Raw genomic sequence first — 21,463 nt, 5'->3', positions numbered from 1 at the left:
ATCATGGATGTCTCAGAGAGGGTGCAGAAGTTTCTCAAGGGGCAAGAGGGGCCAGCAGGAGGTCATTTTACTCATTGGTACCAATGACATTGGAAGGTAAAAGGATGAGATTCTGAGGGAAGAAGAGAGAGAGAGTTAAGCAGGAATTTTAAAATTAAATCCTCAAGAGTAGTAATATCTGGATTACTCTTGGTGCTGCGAGTGAGGATAGGAATAAGACGACAGAGCAGATGAATGCATGACTGAGGAGCTGGTATACGGGAGAAGGATTTACATTTTTGGATCATTGCAATCTCTTTTGGGGTAGAACTGACCTGTACAAGAAGGACGAATCTCATCTAAATTGGAAAAGGACAAATATACTGCCAGGGAGCTGCTCAGGAGGATTTAGACTATTAAGGCAGGGGTGGGACGCAGGGAAATAATGAGGAATGAAATCATTCTGAGATTGGTACTGTTGAGAACAGAAGTGAGTTAAGCAGTCAAGACAGGCAGGGACAAAGCAAAGCAGAGAACAAGGTAAGACTGATAAACTGCATGTTTGCCAAGGAAGACAGATGAACTCAGGGCATGGTTATGAACATGGGACTGTGATATTATAGCAATTGCAGAAATGTGGCTCAGGGATGGGCAGGACCGGCAGTTTAATGTTCCAGGATACAAATACAGGAAGGACAAAAAAAGAGAGGCAAGAGAGGAGGCAGAGTGATGTTTTTGATAAGGGATAGCATTACAGCTGTACTGAAGGAGAATATTCCCGGATATACATCTGGGGAAGTTACTTGGGTGGAACTGAGAAATACGAAAGGGATGATCACTTTATTGAGATTGTATTGTAGACCTCCTAATAGTCAACAAGAAATTGACTGACTACTTGTAAGGAGATCTCAGTTATCTGTAAGAATAATAGTGTGGTAATGGTCGTGGATTTTAACTTTCCAAACATAGACTAGGACTGCCAGAGTGTTAAGGGTTTAGATGGAGAGGAATTTGTTAAGCAGGCACAAGAAAATTTTCTGATTCAAAAAGGGGATATAGCTACTGGAGAAGGTGCAAAACTTGACCTACTGTTGGGAAATTAGGCAGGGTAGGTGACTGAAATGTCAGAGGAGGAGCACTTTGTGGCCAGCGATCATAACTCTATTAGTTTTAAATTGGTGATGGAAAAGGATAGACCAAATCTAAAAGTTGAAGTTCTAAATTGGTGGAAGGCTCATTTTGACGGTATTAGGCAAAAACTTTCAAACGCTGATTGCGGGCAGATGTTCGCAGGAAAAGGGATGGCTAGAAATTGAGATAATAAGAGTGTAGACACCGTATATTCTTGTCAGGGTGAAAGGAAAGGTTGGTTGTTGAATGGAATGGTGGATGACTAAAGAAAGCGAGGGTTTGGTTCAGAAAAAGAAGGAAGTATATGTCAGATATAAACAGGATAGATCGAGCGAATCCTTAGAGTATGAAAGCAGTAGGAGTATACGGAAGAGGGAAATCAGGAGGGCAAAAAGGGGACATGAGATAACCCTATTTGCCGAAGCTAAGGGGAATCCAAAGAGTTTTTACAAATACATTAAGGACAAAACGGTAACTCGGGAGAGGACAGGGCCCCTCAAAGATCAGCAAGGCAGCCTTTGTGTGGAGGCGCAGGGGGTGGGAGAGATACTAAACGAGTATTTTGCATCAGTATTTATTGTGGAAAAGGACGTGGAATATATAGAATGTAGGGAAATAGATGGTGACATCTTGAAAAATGTCCATATTACAGGAGGAAGTGCTGGATGTCTTGAAACACTTAAAAGTGGATAAATTCCCAGGTCCTGATCAAGTGTACCCTCAAACTCTATGGGAAACTAGGGAAGTGATTGCTGGACCCCTTGCTGAGATATTTGTATCGTCGACAGTCACAAGTGAGGTGCCCGAAGACTGAAGGCTTGCTAACGGGGTGCCACTGTTTAGGAAGGGTGGTAAGGACAAGCCAGGGAACTGTAGACCAGTGCGCCTGACGTCGGTGGTGGGCAAGTTGTTGGAGGGAAGCCTGAGTGACAGGATTTACATGCATATGGAAAGGCAAGGACTGATTAGGGATAGTCAACATGGCTTTGTGCATGGGAATTCATGTCTCACAAACTTGACAGAGTTTCCTGAAGAAGTAACAATGAGGATTGATGAGGGCAAAGAGGTGGACATGTTTTATATGGACCTCAGTAAGGCATGCGACAAGGTTCCCTGTGAGAGGCTGGTTAGATCTCAGGGAATACAGGGAGTACTAGCCATTTGGATATAGAACTGGCTCAAAGGTAGAAGACAGAAGGTGGTGGTAGAGGGTTGTTTTTCAGACTGGAGTGCCACAAGGATTGGTGCCGGGTGCACTACTTTTCTTCATATATATATAAATGATTTGGATGAGAGCATAAAAGGTACAGTTAGTAAGTTTTAAGATATCATCAAAATTGGAGGTTTGGTGGACAGTGAAGGAGGTGACCTCAGACTAAAACTGGATCTTGATCAGATGGGCCAATGGGCTAAGGAGTGGCAGATGGAGTTTAATTTAGATAAATGCGAGGTACTGCATTTTGAGAAAGCACATCTTAGCAGGACTTATACACTTAATAATAAGGTCCTAGGGAGTGTTGCTGAACAAATAGACCTTGGAATGCAGGTTCCTAGCTCCTTAAAAGTGCAGTTGAAGGTAGATAGGATATTGAAGGCAGTGTTTGGTATGCTTTCTTATATTCGTCAGAGTATGGAGTACAGGGGTTGGGAGGCCATGTTGCGGATGTACAGGACAATGGTTATGCCACCGTTGGAATATTGCATGCAATTCTGGTCTCCTTCCTTTCGGAAAGATGTTGTGAAACTTGGAAGGGTTCAGAAAAGATTTACAAGGATGTTGCCACGGTTGGAGGATTAAACCTTATAGAGGTTTACAAAATTATGAGGGGTATGGATAGGATAAATAGACAAAGTCTTTTCCCTGGGGTGGGGAGTCCAGAACCAGAGGGCATAGGTTTAGGGTGAGAGACAAAAGATATAAAAGAGACCTAAGGAGCAACTTTTTCACGCAGAGGCTGGTAGGTGTATGGAATGAGCTGCCAGCAGAAGTGATGGAGGTTGGTACAATTGCAACATTTAAAAAGGCATTTGGATAGGTATATGAATAGGAAGGGTTTGAAGGGATTTTGGCCGGGTGCTGGCAGGTGGGACTAGATTGGGTTGGGATATCTGGTCTGCATGGACAGGTTGAACCGAAAGGTCGGTTTCCGTGCTGTACATTTCTTTGACTCACTTCCCTGGAGGGGAAGGCTGAGGTGTGACCTTAGAGGTTTATAAAATCACGAGGGGCATGGATAGGGTAAACAGACTAAGGTCTTTTCCCTGGGATGGTGAGTCCAGAACTAGAGGGCATAGGTTTAGGGCGAGAGGGGAAAAATTTAAAAGGGACCTAAAGGGACAACTTTTTCATGCACAGATGGTGGAATGAGCTGCCAGAGGAAATGGCGAAGGCTGTACAATTACAGCATTTAAAGGGCGTCTGGATGGGTATATCAATAGGAAGGGTTTAAAAGGGATATGGGACTGGCAAACGGAACTGGATTAGGTTAGGATATCGTTCAGCATGGACTAGTTGGACCAAAGGGTCTGTTTCCCTGCTGTACATCTATATGTACATCTTTATGACTCTATGAGCTTCGTATCGTTTTGGTACCTTAACATGGCCAATATTTTTAAACAAGAAAGAATGGAGCAGTCTACAATGGTATGCAAATCCGGCCACCAATATCAAACCACTTTTAGTCTACACACACAGTCAAGGAGTTCAAGAATAAGCTTCGTCCCTTAAACTTGTTTCACTTACGCAAACCAACCTTCAAAATGCAGTTGCAGTCACCATCTGCACAATTACAACAGCATCACAAACAGAAGTACAAAATCAAAATATTGCAGAGGTTAGAATTCTGATCAAAGCTCCAATAAAAGGCCATCAATTTGAAATGCTAGCTCTGCTTCTCTCCACTGATGCTGCCTGACCTAGTTTCTTCCATGTTTGTTTTTATATATGCCATTTAAACTGTTTTAAATGGAAGGATTATCTTGAGCAGCGGTTTGCACCTCTTTAGCATAATTATTCTGTCAATAAGTCTCTTCAGACAGCCCCAACTTTAGACACTGACAGTCTGAGGAACTCCTGCGGTCAATGCTCTCAAATATTGAGCTGCTGTAATGTATAACTGACCAGGACACTCACATTTGATGATAATAGTATATGTATTTATATACAGCCTTTAACAAGCTTCAACATTCTAAGACACTTCACAAAAGCAAAGTAAAATTTAACAAACAATGTAGAATAGAAAAATGACAGAGTTAAAAGAGATAGATTTTTAAGGAAAGTTCTGCCGCCTGTCATTTCAACACAGGGGCACAGTCACCACTCATGCAGTAACAGGAGTTGAATAAATACTTCATAACTGTCTTTTACAATGAAGACTGATAAAACATTCCAAAATTACTAAACAATCAATGGGCAAAAAAGGAGAGGAAATAAATCTAATAACTATCAGAGCAGAGAAAATACTAGTCGTCAGATGGATCAGTTTTTTTCCAGTATGTGCAGGAGGTTTCCTGACACAGTATGGCAAAGGGCTGACAATAGGGGAGGCCACACGGTGCTTGGTAATGAACCAGGCCAGGTGTTTGATTTTATGGTAGGTGAGCACTTTGAAGAAAGTGACCATAATTCAGTTACGTTTGTTTAGCGATGGAAGGGGACAGGTACATGCCACAAGGCAAGAGTTATCAATGGGGCAAGGGCAATTATAATGTGATTAGGCAAGATTTAGGACGCACAGAATGGGGACAATCGAAATGTGGAACTGGTTTAAGGAACAGATATTGTGTGTCCTCGATAGGTATGTCCCTGTCAGGCAGGCAGGAAGTGATAAAGTAAGGGTACCGTGGTTTACTACAGAAATTGCATCTCTTGTTAAGTAGAAGGAGGCGGCTTATGTGACAATGAGATGAGATGGTTCAGATGAGGAAATGGAGAGGTACAGAATAGTCAGGAAGGATTTAAAGACAGAGTTAAGAAGAGCAAAGAGAGGACATGAGCAGTCTTTAGCAGGTAGAGTAAAGGAGAACCCTAAAGCTTTCTATGTGTATGTGAGGAATAAAAGGATGACTAGGGTAGGAACACAGCCAAAGACAGAATTGGGAAGTTGTGTGTGGACCCTGTGAAGATCAGAGAGGTGCTAAATGAATATTTCTCATCTGTTTTCACTCAGGAAAAGGAGAATAGTGTAGAGGAGAAGAATGAGATACAACATATTAGACGAGAAAGGATTGAGGTTAGTAATGAAGAGGTGATATCAATTCTCAAAGGAGTGAAAGCAGACAAATACGCTGAGCCAGATGGGATTTGTCAGAGGATTCTCTGGGAAGCTAGGGAAGTTACGTTGGAGCCTTTGGCTTTGATCATTGAGTTGTCTTTGTCTACAGGTTTAGGGCGGGAGGATTGCAAATTTTGTGCCCTTGTTCAAGAAGGGCAGTAGAAATGATTCAGATAGTTACAGACCAATGAACCTTACGTCTGTTGTAGGAAAAGTTTTGGAAAGGATTATGAGAGATAGGATTTATAATCACCTTGCAAGCAACAATTTTAATGCAGATAGTCAACATGGTTTCATCAAGGGCAGGTCTTGTCTCACAAACCTCATTAAGTTTTTTTGAGAAGGCGACCAACCATGTGGATGAGGGTAGGGCAGTTGACGTGGTGTACATGGACCTCAATAAAGCCTTTGATAAGGTTCCACATTGTAGGCTGTTGAGAAAATACAGAGGCATGGGGTTGAGGGTGATTTAGCAGTTTGGATCACATACTTGCTTTCTGTAAGGCAGCAGTGAGTGGTGGTTGATGGACAATATTCAGCCTGGAGTCCAGTTACTCATGCAGTGCCACAAGGATCTGTTTTGGGCCGACTGCTGTTTGTCATTTATAAAAAGGAGTTAGACACAGGCACAGATGGATGGGTTAGTAAGTTTGCAAATGACACTAAAGTCGGTGGAACATTTATGGCACAGTGGAAGCGTCCTTACCTCTAAATCAGGATGCCCAGATCCAAGTACCAATTGCTCCAAAAGATGTATAACAAAGACTTTGAATAGACTAATTCGAAAATGCAAGGAGTCCCCAATTTAAAAACATCTTTCTAACAAACGCAATCCTACACAAGAATGCAAGCTTAAAGACCCAACATATGAACATTTCCTGTAATTACGAATAGCTGCTTTGTATTACTCTGTGCTGACTTACATAAAGATCAACTTGTGAATGACCTCCAGAATGGGTACTGCCTGCAAAAAATATTTCAACTTACTTCTCAGTCTTGTTCTTTTAATGTAAGTATTATATCTTAGAGCTTCTATTGCAAGCTTCCTTTTCTACCTTGTCCAGTGGACAACTCCATGCCTAAACCCAAAAGATATTTTCCGATGACAGGTGATCATATCGAAGGTCAAATGTACCTCAAATCAAACAAATGCATTACCAAATGCTGACAGATAACAATGAGGGCAAACCCGATGTTTGAAGCATTCTTGTGTACCCTGTCCAAATGTACATTCTTCCAATTGGAAGCTCCAAGAACACCAATCTCATTGGAAGGAAGAAGGCAAGGAGGGGATTTGATTGAGACATACAAGATGATCATGAGATTAGATAGAGAGACTCTTTTTCCTCGGATGATGATGTTAGCTTGTACGAGGGGGCATAGGTACAAATTGAAGGGTGTTAGATTTAAGACAGATGTCAGAGGCAAGTTCTTTACTCAGAGTGGTAACGTCGTGGACAGCCCTGCCTGCAGATGTAGATAACTCAGCCACATTAGGGAGATTTAAACAATCCTTGGATAAGCATGTGGATGATGATGGGATAGTGTAGGGGGACGGACTTAGATTAGTTCACAGATTGATGCAACGAGGGCTGAAAGGCCTGTTCTGCGTTGTATTGTTCTAAGTTCTAATGAAACTAATGGAGACTAAAGACTAACAGGTCCCCTGGACCAGATGGGATGTGTCCTGGGATATTAAAAGGAAGTAGAAAAATAATCAGTGGATGCACTAGTAGTAATCCTTCAGAATCACTGGATTCTGAAAAGGTCCCAGGGACTGGAAAACTGTCAAAATGTAACTATAGACCAAATGCTTAATGTTTGTTATTTGGAAAATGTTTGATTTTATTAGAAAGGATTAATAGCAGAGATTAATATGTCAGCAGAGTCAGCATGGCTGCATGAAGCAGAAATCATATATCTTCAAAGAATTCCAGTAAATTTATCAGGTAACAAGCTAAAGTGGAAGCAGTGGATGCAATTTCGACTTTCAGATGGTGTTTGATAAGGTACTGTATATTTTTACTTACCTGCCCATAGAAAAAGAAACAGATGGATCAGGGTGGGGGGCATTTTCAGGATGGCAACTTGGGACTAGTGGAGTGCCTCAGGGACAGTGCTGGTATCACAGTTATCAACCATAGTAACTGAGGAAAGTTAATGCACAAAGTCAGCTTTCCATTCTTGTGCAATCCTGTATTCTGAGAAAATCGCATAAAAGCAGCACCATTTCAACTAATGGGGATGGAATCACATTATAACAAATACGCATTTTAAAAGTTTGCACTTTAGAAACAGTACCCCCAATTCATCAATTGCATTATAGCTAATTTGCATTAACGAAATGTGCGTTATAACAGTACAACCCGCATAATCAAGTTTGCATAAGACAAAAAATTGGTGGGAGGGCAAATAATGATGATGACAGAGTCCGCAGAAGGATACAGACACATTAAACAGGTGGACAAACATTTGGCACATGAAATATATATGTGGGGAAAATGTGAGGATATACATCTTGGCAGGAAGGATACAGGAGCTGAATGTTATTTAAATGGTGAAAGATTGTATAAAGTTACAGAGGGACTTTTGGGAGTCTTCATGCATGAATCGCAAAACAATAGCTCAACAAAAAATGAAATTGTAGTTAATGTTAGCTCCAAATGTGTGAAGTTTACAAAAAATATTTCCACAATACTAACAGGTTTTAATAGACTTGATCATGATCAGTGACATTAGACTGCACAGTCCAGATCTCAACTGGTATATTACACCAGCCACTATGTATTACACCTTTCATGACCTTAGCAAGATTTACCAATCAGACACTGGGGCAAATGTGAACTCAGTTCACCATTTGGTTTTCCTTATCAAAGTATAAAATACACCAAGTACATTGGTCACATGGTAAAATGTAAAGTAAAAGTCTTGTATATCACATACACTTCCTGTAATCTTTCACCTTATTGCTTGCACTTTACATAACTTTATCAACAACCATCCTATTGTTTAGTAAGCAGGGGTCTATTTTCAAGGAGCATTCAAAGTCAATGCAACAACTATGCTGCCCACCCAGTCATTACAGCAAGATCCAACGGTCGTTACTTAAATGAGTTGCGGTCAACTTTTCAATTTGCTTATTGGATAATCAAAAATTGGCTAGCTCCTGTTTTGAACCAGTTGATAAATCTGGTTAGAGAGAATGGTCCTGAATACCTTCCTCCAGGGCCCATGTAAAAATATCTTCTACAGCCTTTTTCTGACCATCTGCATTGATCACTTTAAGGACCATTGTTGATGGCGATTGAACAGCTTGTACAAGTGGACTCCAAAATTATGATATGGACAGAACTCTGAATTACACTGTTGAGCAGCCTCATTCAATACTGGCATCCCGTTTGCAAGCCCTTCTGAAATTTCATCAGTCTGGCATAGTTCATCAATTGCATACACAAGGCTTCCCTCTAGAATTTTCAATGGCTGACCACTTAAGTTTTCAGGCAGGGTGGCAGCAAGAAATCCCTCACCCACTAGTAAGCATGGTCCGGCTCTTGTTATTGTCATAGGAAATTCACTCATTCATGTGCAAGGCCAGTTTAATTGCTGTATGTAAACACAGAATTTAACTACTATTTGGGCCATGAGCTTTGCAGGGCAGAATGTGCTTATCAGTTTCTGGTTAAGTTCACAGCACTCAAAACTATTTTGCATGTATAACAGCTAGGATGGCAACTTACACCTATAAGACCATAAGACATAGGAGTGGAAGGAAGGCCATTCGGCCCATCGAGTCCACTCCACCATTCAATCATGGCTGATTGGCATTTCAACTCCACTTACCAGCGTTCTCCCTGTAGCCCTTAATTCCTCGAGACAACAAGAATCTATCAATCTCGGCCTTGAAGACATTTAGCGTCCCTGCCTCCACTGCACTCCGTGGCAATGAATTCCACAGGCCCACCACCCTCTGGCTGAAGACGTGTCTCCGCATTTCTGTTCTGAATTGACCCCCTCTAATTCTAAGGCTGTGTCCACGGGTCCTAGTCTCCTCACCTAACGGAAACAATTTCCTAGCGTCCACCTTTTCCAAGCCATGTATTATCTTGTACGTCTCCCCTCAATCTTCTAAACTCCAACGAATACTATCCCAGTATCCTCAGCCGTTCCTCGTATGTTAGACCTGCCATTCCAGGGATCATCCGCGTGAATCTCCGCTGGACACGTTCCAGTGCCAGTATGTCCTTCCTGAGGTGTGGGGACCAAAACTGAACACAGTACTCCAAATGGGGCCTAACCAGAGCTTTATAGAGTCTCAGTAGCACATCTCTGCTTTCATATTCCAACCCTCTTGAGATAAGAGACAACATTGCATTTGCTTTCTTAATCACGGACTCAACTTGCATGTTTACCTTTAGAGAATCCTCGACTAGCACTCCCAGATCCCTTTGCGCTTTGGCTTTACTAATTTTCTCACCATTTAGAAAGTAGTCTATGCTTTTATTCTTTTTGCCAAAGTGCAAGACCTCGCACTTGCTCACGTTAAATTCCATCAGCCATTTCCTGGACCACTCTCCCAACCTGTCTAGATCCTTCTGTAGCCTCCCCACTTCTTCAGTACTACCTGCCTGTCCACCTAACTTCGTATCATCGGCAAACTTCGCTAGAACGCCCCCAGTCCCCTCATCCAAATCATTAATATATAATGCGAATAGCTGTGGCCCCAACACCGAACCCTGCGGGACACCGCTCGTCACCGGCTGCCATTCTGAAAAAGAACCTTTTATTCCAACTCTCTGCCTTCTGTTAGACAGCCAATCCTCAATCCATCCCAGCAGCTCACCTCGAACACCATGGGCCCTCACCTTGCTCAGCAACCTCCCGTATGGCACCTTATCAAAGGCCTTTTGAAAGTCTAGATAGACCACATCCACTGGGTTTCCCTGGTCTAACCTACTTGTTACCTCTTCAAAAAATTCCAACAGGTTTGTCAGGCATGACCTCCCCTTACTAAATCCATGTTGACTTGTTCTAATCAGACTCTGCTCTTCCAAGAATTTAGAAACCTCATCCTTAATGATGGATTCTAGAATTTTACCAACAACCGAGGTTAAACTGATTGGCCTATAATTTTCCATCTTTTGCCTTGATCCTTTCTTGAACAAGGGGGTTACAACAGCCATCTTCCAATCATCCGGGACCTTTCCTGACTCCAGTGACTCTTGAAAGATCTCAACCAATGCCTCTGCTATTTCCTCAGCCACCTCTCTCAGAACTCTAGGGTGTATCCCATTGGGGCCAGGAGATTTACTAATTTTAAGACTTTTTAACTTTTCTAGCACTATCCCATTCATAATGGCAATCATACTCAACTCAGCCCCGTGACTCCCTTTAATTTTTGGGATATTACTCACGTCTTCCACTGTAAAAACTGACGCAAAGTACTTGTTAAGTTCTCCTGCTATTTCCTTATCTCCCATCACTAGGCTTCCTGCATCAGTTTGAAGTGGCCCAATGTCTACTTTTGCCTGTCGTTTGTTTCTTATGTACTGAAAGAAACTTTTACTATCATTTCTAATATTACTGGCTAGCCTACCTTCATATTTGATCCTCTCATTTCTTATTACACTTTTGTTATCCTCTGTTTGCTTTTGTATCCTTCCCAATCTTCCGATTTCCCACTGTTCTTAGCCACTTTATAGGATCTCTCTTTTTCTTTAATACATTTCCTGACTTCCTTGGTCAGCCATGGTTGTCTAATCCTTCCCCAGATAATCTTTCTTTTCTTGGGGATGAACCTCTGTATAGTGTCCTCAATTATACCTACAAACTCCTGCCATTTTTGCTCTACTGTCTTCCCGGTTAGCCTCTGCTTCCAGTCTATTTTTGTCAGTTCCTCTCTCATGCCCTCATAATTACCTTTATTTAACTGTAACACCATTACATCCGATTTTGCCTTCTCTCTTTCAAACTCCAGACTGAACTCTACCATATTATGATCGCTACTTCCTAAGGGTTCCCTTACTTTAAGATCTTTTATAGAGTCTGGTTCATTGCAAAGCACTAGGTCCAGAATAGCCTGCTCTCTTGTGGGCTCCATGACAAGCTGTTCCAAAAAGCCATCCTGTAAGCATTCCATGAATTCCCTTTCTTTGGATCCACTAGCAACATTATTTACCCAGTCCACCTGCATATTGAAGTCTCCCATGATCAATGTGACCTTGCCTTTCTGACATGCCTTCTCTATTTCCCGGTACATGTTGCGTCCCTGGTCCTGACCACTGTTAGGAGGTCTATACACAACACCAATTATGGTTTTTTTGCCTTTGTGGTTCCTCAATTCCACCCACACAGACTTCCACATCATCCGACGCTATGTCATTCAATACCATTGATTTAATTTTGTTTTTAACTAACAAGGCAACCCCACCCCCTCTGCCCACCTCTCTGTCTTTTCGATAAGTTGAAAAACCATTGAGGTTTAACTGCCAATCCTGACCCCCCTGTAACCAAGTCTCTGTGATGCCTACCACATCATAATCATTCACTGTTATCTGTGCCATTAGTTCACCGACTTTGTTATGAATGCTACGAGCATTCTCTGGCTGATAACTTCCTTATCATTAGAGATGTTGGAAGTCATATGATGTCCTAAGTTATCCTTGCTTTTTTCTGCATTCTCAGTCTGCCTCAATTTTAAATCCGCCTGGACACATGCTATCCTGCTGCTTATCTTTCCATTTAACGCCATACTCCCTGTCGCTTTCACTTTCCCTTCCCCCCAACTCAGAAGTTTAAAGTCCTACTGACCACCCTATTTATCCTCTTCGCTAGAACATTGGTACCCGATCGGTTCAGGTGGAGACCGTCCCAACGGTACAGATCCCCCCTGTTCCAAAACTGATGCCAATGCCCCATGAAGTGGAATCCCTCTTTCCAACACCAATCCCTTAGCCACGTGTTTACTTGCCTAATTTTCTTGTCCCTATGCCAATTGGCACGTGGCTCGGGCAGTAATCCGGAGATTATGACCCTTGAGGACCTGTGCTTCAATTTCCTGCCTAGTGCTTCGTAATGCCCAAACAGGTCCTCCACCCTAGCCTTGCCTATGTTGTTAGTACCAACATGGACCACAACAACTGGATCCTCCCCCCTCCCGCTCCAATATCCTTTCAAGCCGGTCGGAGATGTCCCGCACCCTGGCACCGGGCAGGCAACACACCATGCGAGACTCCCGATCCGGCTTGCAAAGGATACTATCTGTCCCCCTAATTATAGAATCCCCTATAACCACTACTTGTCTATTAGCTCCCCCCTCTTGAATGGCCTTCATGGTGCCTTGGTCAGTTGGCTCATCCTGTCCAGAGCCCTTTTCCTCATCCGAACAGGGAGCAAGAATCTCGTACCTGTTGGACAAGGTCAAGGGCTGAGGCTCCTCCACTCCTGAACTCAGGTTCCCCCTACCTGCCTCACTTACAGTCACACTCTGTTGTGCCTGATCACTAGCTGAATGCGAATTATTTAATATCCCAGGTGTGACTGCCTCCTGAAACAAAGCGTCCAGGTAACTCTCCCCCTCCCGGATGTGCCCCAGTGTTTGAAGCAAGGATTCCAGATCATCAACTCTGATCCGGAGTTCTTCCAGCAACCAACACTTGCTGCAGATGTGGTCACTGCCGTTCACAATGGGATCAGCCAGCTCCCACATCATACAGCAACAGCACATCACCTGCCCAGCCATCTCTGCTTAGTTAGTTAATTACTTAGTTAGCTTGTAAAAGTATGAGTTAGAATACTTTCTGATACCTCTCCGCTATAGTTTTTTTTCCCTAAAAAACGGACTTAACATATATACACACACAAAAAACTAAGTAAATTTTTTAAATAGTCACTGGTAAAGAAATAAAAAATCCTGGATAGTTTTCTGAATTCAGTTTGCCACAGACTCACTTTTGTAGGGCAGCACTCATTTATCATGATTCACTTTCTCTACAATGAAGGAAAAATACCAAAACCATAATCATAAATGTTCAGATCAGTTTACAGTTTTACTCTAGTTATATATGTATATACACGTACATTTGGATGCAGCTAATCTGTCAGAAATAGTTTAAATAGTTACTTTTCAGTCCATTTAGTACTGAAACAGTTAACCTGCAGGCGAGTTAAACCGTGTGGAGTCAACATGTAGAACTTTTTTATGAACGTAACTGCATGACATCTAACTGCCGGAATGAGACAAGCCTCCAGTGATGTAATCTCATGCAGATCAGCTTGGAGCAGTCATTACAGCGTTCCTGCCTTTTGATTGGCTAGTTTTCTGTCAGAAGACATCATAAGATGATCAGTATTGGTCAGTTGATCTCGGTTAAACAGGGTAACACTAGGTACTTACAACTGAGACAAGTTATAAAATTAAAGGCTGCAAAACAAAATAATCTAGAACTGTGCTTCCATATGGCATTTCTCCCCTCTAATAAGTGACTAAATTTATTTGTATTTTAGTCAATCATTTATGTTAGTCATGCTTCGCCCTGAAGAGCTTTGCTCAAAATACATACTTGAACGCTTTCGTTTAAATCTGATTTAATCTAAGTAATACCAGTCTTTTACACGCTAAGTCAACAACTACTAGTTTATCCTCAAAAATACTGCTCCAAATTATTAGAAAACATTTTCTGTCATTAATTTCACAGAGAATAATCCACATTTTTACATATGCTGTAAACTACAGACAACCACATAACTGGGTACGCTATGTAGAAAACCAAAGCAATTACAATGCTCATTTCAATTGAAACAACCTGAGATCCTTTAATGTTGTTCCAAGGTGATTCAGGGAAATATAACCAGACAGAATGTAGCATCAGGCTAAAGGAAGAGATTTTAGGACAAGTTATAAATGGTTTAGTTATAACAAAATGAGGATGAAAGACTGAACAGCAATCTACTTTGTTCAATATATCGCAACAGTTGTATGACGCTACGATATTTTGCTATAAATTCTATATCCTATTATGCTGCCCCATTCGCCACCTGAGCTAGTACTTCCAAATAAACATGTTGCATTATAACCCTGCATTGTGTGATTTTTAACTTTGCCCACTCCAGTTCAAAGCTGGCACCTCCACATTAGGGAATTTAGTGATCAGGAAGGGGCAAAACCTTGGAGAGATTTCAAGACATGGGCAAGAATGAGGCAGTAGGAGTAAGAACAAATGTGAATCGATGACTAGAAAAGTATGCTTATATCCTATTGTGGTTGCCAATCTCAAAAAAAACTATGGTTTGTTTTAAAGTTGCAGTTTTTATTTCTGTTTACACTTCCAAACAAAACTCCAGCAATGTTCTTTACCAATGATGAGTGATTCAAAGACTAAAGCACCCTTCCACTTTAAACCAGAATCTGAGGTGTTTCTCAAGAACAAAAGATCTCCTCGAATACACTGCAACTAAAGTTTCGAGCACAACACAGCAACAACAGATTTGTAATGTACTCAATGAATGTGACAAGAGCAGGAAGACACAAGTGTAAAATAATGGAGGCGCTGGGGTACAAAAGGAATCAATTTGCTCACAGGAGCTAAAAACAAATCATGGTAATAGTATTCCCCCTTTATTAGTGTAATCATGTTTTAGACACTAGAGTAACAGCTTAGCATCAGTTGTTTACAGAAAACGACATATTGCAAGTTAACACCAAGGTACAAAGGAAACATAGAACAAAAAAAACTTATCAAGGTATAAACCCTAACCATAAGATTGTAAATCTTCGAGTGACATTTAATTACACCATCCTGTTTGCTTGAAATCAGAAACTTTTTTTTAAAAAACTACACCCTTGGGATTTGTATCGGAGCAAAAATAATACTAACTCCCATAAACAAAAAAAAAGCTGATCCATCATATCAGATAACAATATTTTTTAAACAGCCCCACTGTATTTTATGTTGACTTATACTTAAGTCTATGCTTCGTATCAAAATCATTTCAATTCTTCACTACATTGTTAGCACTACCTTCCTACGACTCACAAGGCCAAGTATAAGCAGTGGTATCTGCTGGTTGAAGGTGGTTATGAAAGTATAATTTTATTTTGCTTGCAAATCAAAGTTCAGATACAAAATGTTTTTCTTAAACTAAATGTAGGTTTAGACAAATAATAGTTAATGTTGTGTGATACAAAAAAAAGTATTATTAATGAATGGTCATGTATTAATATTTTGATACACTGTGATTAGTTACTAAGTAATTCGCTGTGAAATTCCTGAAAGCCATTTCATATATTTATTATTTAGCTACATCATCCCATTTTGATTAATCATAATGATTTGTCTCCATGTGTATATTCATAAATCAACATACAAATCCAAATATTTTGTCCAAAATTAGGATAGTGCCCATTTTAAAACTGTTTGGAGTAACCAATGCTGAATTTAAAGTGTGTGAAGGATAGTAGTCCAGTTCTGAAACAATACGCTTCACTTTCCTCAAATGCGATTTCCTCTTTTCTCTCTCTCTCCACAAATGTTGCCAGACAGAACAGTCTTCTGATTTTTATTTGCTTCAGTTTTGCATGAATGATTATACAAATAAATAAACATATATTTTAAGTTCCAGTAGATGTACAACTGTACATGAAAGTGGACACAATCATGCTCATGCCCAGATATGACACCAGAATACCAGTTTTTCAAGAAATAGAAACTCTTAACACTTTTGACAGGCTGAAATTTTACTTCATTATAATTCCTGCCGCCTAAACTCGTGCCAACCTTTACACGGGACAGGGAATGAGGTTCGTTTAAAATGGATCAATCACGAAATGGCTATCAGGGGTCAAAAGAATAAAAGAGTACACGAAATACAGAAGCAAAGCATCTCTACCTCAAAGCAGTGAGTGGATCTATTACTCCAAATGTAATGTTACACACACGTTCGTTGGATACAAATACTAAACCAACATCTGTCAGCAAGACAAGAAAAGTCCATCTTCCCGGGAGGATAGTCAGCTATCGCAAATGATTAAGCGTCGGGGGCATCTGTTTATTACAAGGTCGCAGCTTTGATTTAGTTCTTTTACCACTGTTCTTGCATACTGTAAATGGATTTGACCTACCAGCAGGTAGGGGGCGGGCGGTTAGCGCAGGGCTCTCTACACGTGTTCCAATATCTGCTCAAGGATTTCCTTCAGATTTATAACCAGACAAGAAAGGATCCCTCAGGTTTTGGGCAAAACGACTTAAAGGAAGGGACAGCGGGGGCGGGGGCTTCTTTTCAAGAAATGTTTTACACGCTCCCCACCGGAGACTCCCATTCCAAGACAAAAGACGGTCCGTAATGCCCGGTGGTTTTAACCCAGAAATTAACCTCCTGACTGTGGGCGCAAAAGGAGCCGAAATAAAGCAACGAAATAACCGCCCGAGGAGCAGGCGGTTGAATTGGGGTCGAGAGAAGTGCCTTCAGGCGACTTCTTCCCCACCCCCCAACCCATCCCTTTGGGCATACCAGGAGGAGGGTGGCAGCATTTAAACCAACACATTTTCGCTTTGTTTAGAAAATAGACTTCAACAGGGATATGGGGCGCGAACAGAAACGTGAGGAAGGGGAAAGAGTGAAGAACGAACGTTTTTTTTCCCCTTTTCTCTCCCCCCCGGAAGTCCTTCTGGGAAGCATCACTCACCAATTTTCTTGCATCCATTGAATAGCTTCCCTCTCATTGAACTGCCTCTCGAATTCATATTCCTGCAGCGCCAGCACTGACATACTTCCAGTGTTTGTGCTCAGTTTGCCTTCTCCCCGGTGCTGAGGAACTTGTCCCTGTCTCTTTTGGGTCTGATTGACGGCCCGCCTGGACATGGCACACGCGCACGCTCCCAACGGCCGCCCCGTCTCGCCTCGCTCCACCCCCCGGCGGTCTCCCCGTCCCGCCCGCTCCTGGCCCCGCCCCACAACCGCCTGTGACTGAAGCTCTGGCTCGGGCTCCGCGTGGTCCTATTTGCCTCCCGACTATTCGTTTCCTCTCAGGTAAAGTCGCTGTACCCACACTGCGACGGCAGGGACTCACTCCTCGAAAGAGAGATGACTGCTGGTGGTTGTTTCATCCCGAAGGTCGCAAGATTATGGACAACCTCAGCCTCTGCATTGCAAACCAGCCGTCTGGCCGACTCAGTTTTAATCGACCGACCGCTGCACCAGAATGCAGCGGTAGTACCACTACCCCTGAGCCAGCAAGTCTGGATTCAAGTCCCACCTGCTCCATCATGCAAAGTTTGAGTTATAAAGATGGGCTGGAACTTTTTTACCTGGAGCGTAGGAAGTTAAGAAGTGACCTGATAGAAGTTAATGAAATAATGAGATGTTTAGATAGAGTTGATGGGTGGTTGTATTTTCCCCAAGGTGGGGAATTTCAAGATTTAAGGTGACAGGCGAGGTAATTTTTTTACATAGAAGGTGGTTTGAGTGTGGAATGAACCTCCTGGTGAAGCGGTGGATGTGGGTAAGACTACAACGTTTAAAAGATATTTGGGTGGATATATGAATAGGAAAGGTTGGAGGGATATAGGCCAGGAGTAGGATGTGGGACTAGTTTAGGATTATGTTTGGCATGGACTGGATAGACCAAAGAGCCTGTTTCCATGCTATATGACTCTGAGTGCACAGTATCCCCTCTGAACAGATTATCAGTAACTCCTAATGGACCACCAGCAGCACACCAAACACAAACAAATATTGATTTATCCTCTGCCCCCACCCCCACCAAGATTTTTTTAATGTTCTTTTACCTAAATTACTTAAGCAAAATATTGCAGATGCTGAAACTCTGAAATAATAATTAAGTGTGACACTTGAGCAGCTGGTTTTGCTTAAATGGCTTTCCTTTTAAAAGTACTACCCAGTTGTTTTCTTTTCTCCATCTCACTTTTTCTTTGATTTTAAAATACAATGAATAGTCACAGACCTTCTGCTGTGTACTTCATTTGAAGAATTGGATTTTCTTTATTCAGAGTGGACAGAACCACTGTCTTTTTTTTCCTTTTACCCCCACACTACCGCTTATTTTTTCCCCAGCACCCATGTGTGTATGTGCAGCTGTGAGACACAGTGAAAGACACAAGGTGCTCAAATCTTTATTCAAATTTTCACCACCAGGAAGAAAGTGGCCTGTGACAAGCAGTGCTCTTCACATCAAAGGGCAATACAATGTGATAGGATTGGGATTATATTCCCCAGTGGGCTCAAGCTGTTGATCGTTTTCAAAATTGATTGAGGTTGATTGGTTCTTTTTGAGCGTGGTGGTGCTCCAGGGGATTTGGGGATTAAGCAGGAAGGTAGAGTTCAAATCAAAGACCAGCCTATTATTGAATGGAGAGCAGGCTGCAGGCCCAAAGGCCTTTTCTGCTCTTAGTATTACATTCTTATTACTTATATGATATTAGTATTCAGATTTAAATTTAATTAGAATAATAACATTGATATTAATGATGGTTTCATATATAGTGACACAGAGCTATTTTTCCACAAGCCTGTCTGACAGCAAACAATCCTAATGAGAATGCATACTTGAAGACAAATGCACATATAGAATGTCTTCCATTGTCTCAGGAAATCCCAGACTATTTTACATTCACTTGCATACTTTTGAAGTGTAGTTATTGTTGTAAAAGTTAGAAATAATGTAGCTAACTTGTGTGCAGCAAGATCTCACAAAGAGCATTATGTTAATCAGTTAATCATTTCTAAACATTGACTGAAGGATAAATATTGGCCAAAATATATTCTTCAGTTCTTCCAGGAAATAATGTACTGTGATCTAGAGGCTATAGATTTAGTGTTCCTTTGGAAAGCAGTACTGCAGCACATAGTTTATCAACTCTGGTTGGCTCAGTCCCTGGGTGATTTGGTGACAAGACCTCCTGTCAGCAACCTCCCTAGCTGCCAGTCATTGGTCACTTGGCATACCCATCTTCACATTTCACCATCTATTAGATTAGATTAGATTACTTACAGTGTAGAAACAGGCGCTGGCACTGTGAGGCAGCAGTGCTAACTACTGTGCCACCATGCCACCCACTTATCTAGTCAATCAGAAAGCAAGCATTAGCTGAGTAATTTCAGCAGCAGTCTTAACAGTTTTATAACCAATAAAGCAGTGTGGTAAAAATAAAATGAAAACATACTTTTTAGCTTTTTTTTCTCCCATCAGTCTTCAAGAGATTAAATAATTTCGTACGTGGCCAAAAAAAAGTGCAATCTGATTGCAATTGGATCAAAACAAAGCAGTTGAATGTTATATCCCGATAAGGAGATTAAACATTTAAATCATTGTATCCTCCCTAGTCTCAGGCTATTATTTTAAGAAACTTTTTTAAAAATATGGATTCTTTGCCTTCACAATAGCCCCAACACCCTCTCTGCCCAATTAGTGTTGTTGGAGCTGCATTCATCTGAGCAAGTGGGGAGTATTCCATCACAATCATGACTTGCACCTTATAGGTGATGGACAGACTTTGTGGCATCAGGAGGTGAGGGGAATCCTGGCCTTAGACAAAGGCAATCTATTTACGAACATTCATTATTTATTTGGCACAGCAGCTCAGTGGTTAGCACTGCTGCCCCACAGTACCAGGGACCAGGGTTCAATTCCAGCCTCAGGCAACTGTCTGTGTGAAGTTGTACATTTTCCCCGTGTCTGTGTGGGTTTCCTCCAGGTGCTCTGGTTTCCTCCCATAATCCAAAATGTGCAGGTTAGGTGAATTAGCCATGCTAAATTGCCCATAGTGTTCAGGGATGTTAGGTTAGGTGCATTGGTCAGGGGTTAATGTGGAATGGGTTTGGGTGGGATAATCTTTGGAGGGCTGGTGTGGACTTGTTGGACCAGAGGGCCTGTTTCCACATTGTAGGTATTCTATGATTCCCTCCACCCTCCACGATTACAATCCATGAATCTGCTTTCTCTGAAGCCACTTTCTTAGTGTTGGTATGTAGCCTCTTAATTCCAATAACTTTTCTCAAGTAATAATTGTTTTTAAACCTCCTCCCTTTTGCACCTAATTTGTGACTATTCTTGGGAAGCTTTTTGTGGCATCTACTTTGCCTTTCCCAAACTAAGCTAGCTTCCATAATGACTTCCCACAGTGGTTAGCACTGCTGCCTCACAGCGCCTGAGACCCGGATTCAATTCCCGAGTCAGGCGACTGACTGTGTGGAGTTTGCACGTTCTCCCCGTGTCTGCGTGGGTTTCCTCCGGGTGCTCCGGTTTCCTCCCACAGTCCAAAGATGTGCGGGTCAGGTGAATTGGCCATGCTAAATTGCCCATAGTGTTAGGTAAGGGGTAAATGTAGGGGTATGGGTGGGTTGCGCTTCGGCAGGTCGGTGTGGACTTGTTGGGCCGAAGGGCCTGTTTCCACACTGTAAGTAATCTAATCTAATCTAATTGGTCAAGCCAAAATCCACCTCCCTTTTAAGAGTTATCATCTCACTTTAACTAGCATTGACTAGCTTGGACTTCCTAGCCTATCATGGCTTTGGATTTGGCTGTATTGCTGGAGTTATAGAGTCATAGAGATGTACAGCATGGAAACAGGCCCTTCGGTCCAACCTGTCCATGCCGACCAAATATCCCAACCCAATCTAGTCGCATATGCCAGCACTCAGCCCATATCCCTCCAAACCCTTCCTATTCATATGCCCATCCAAATGTCTCTTAAATGTTGCAATTGTACCAGCCTCCACCACTTCCTCTGGCATACCACCCTCTGTGTGAAAAAGTTGCCCCATAGGTTTCTTTTATACCTTTCCCCTCTCACCTTAAACCTATGCCCTCTAGTTTTGGACTTCCTGACCCCAGGGAAAAGACTTTGCCTGTTTACCCTATCCATGCTCCTCATAATTTTGAAAACTCCTCAGCCACCGACACTCCAGGGAAAACAGCCCCAGCCTGTTGAGCCTCTCCCTATAGCTCAAATGCTCCAACCCTGAGTTGGTGGTGCATTTGGTAGAGCATTCACTTACTTTATGATCTCCCTTTCTAAAAATAAAATACTGGTGTAACTCAGTGGCTGTGGCAACATCTAGTGAAA

General features: G+C 41.9%; 1 protein-coding gene across 1 annotated transcript in view; it reads right to left on the bottom strand.

Moving 5' to 3' along the window:
* Positions 1-17,278, bottom strand: part of LOC132816760 (elongation of very long chain fatty acids protein 6-like) — a 110,990-nt gene extending 93,712 nt beyond the window's left edge. The window contains exon 1 of the mRNA XM_060826684.1: positions 17,065-17,278. Coding sequence (XP_060682667.1) covers positions 17,065-17,240 — 176 coding nt within the window. The 5' untranslated portion in view covers positions 17,241-17,278. The remainder of the gene's footprint in view (positions 1-17,064) is intronic.
* Positions 17,279-21,463: the final 4,185 nt, after the last annotated feature.

This window comes from Hemiscyllium ocellatum, chromosome 1 (assembly GCF_020745735.1).
Source record: "Hemiscyllium ocellatum isolate sHemOce1 chromosome 1, sHemOce1.pat.X.cur, whole genome shotgun sequence".
NCBI lineage: Eukaryota > Metazoa > Chordata > Chondrichthyes > Orectolobiformes > Hemiscylliidae > Hemiscyllium > Hemiscyllium ocellatum.
This window is presented reverse-complemented; position numbering and strand designations above follow the sequence as displayed.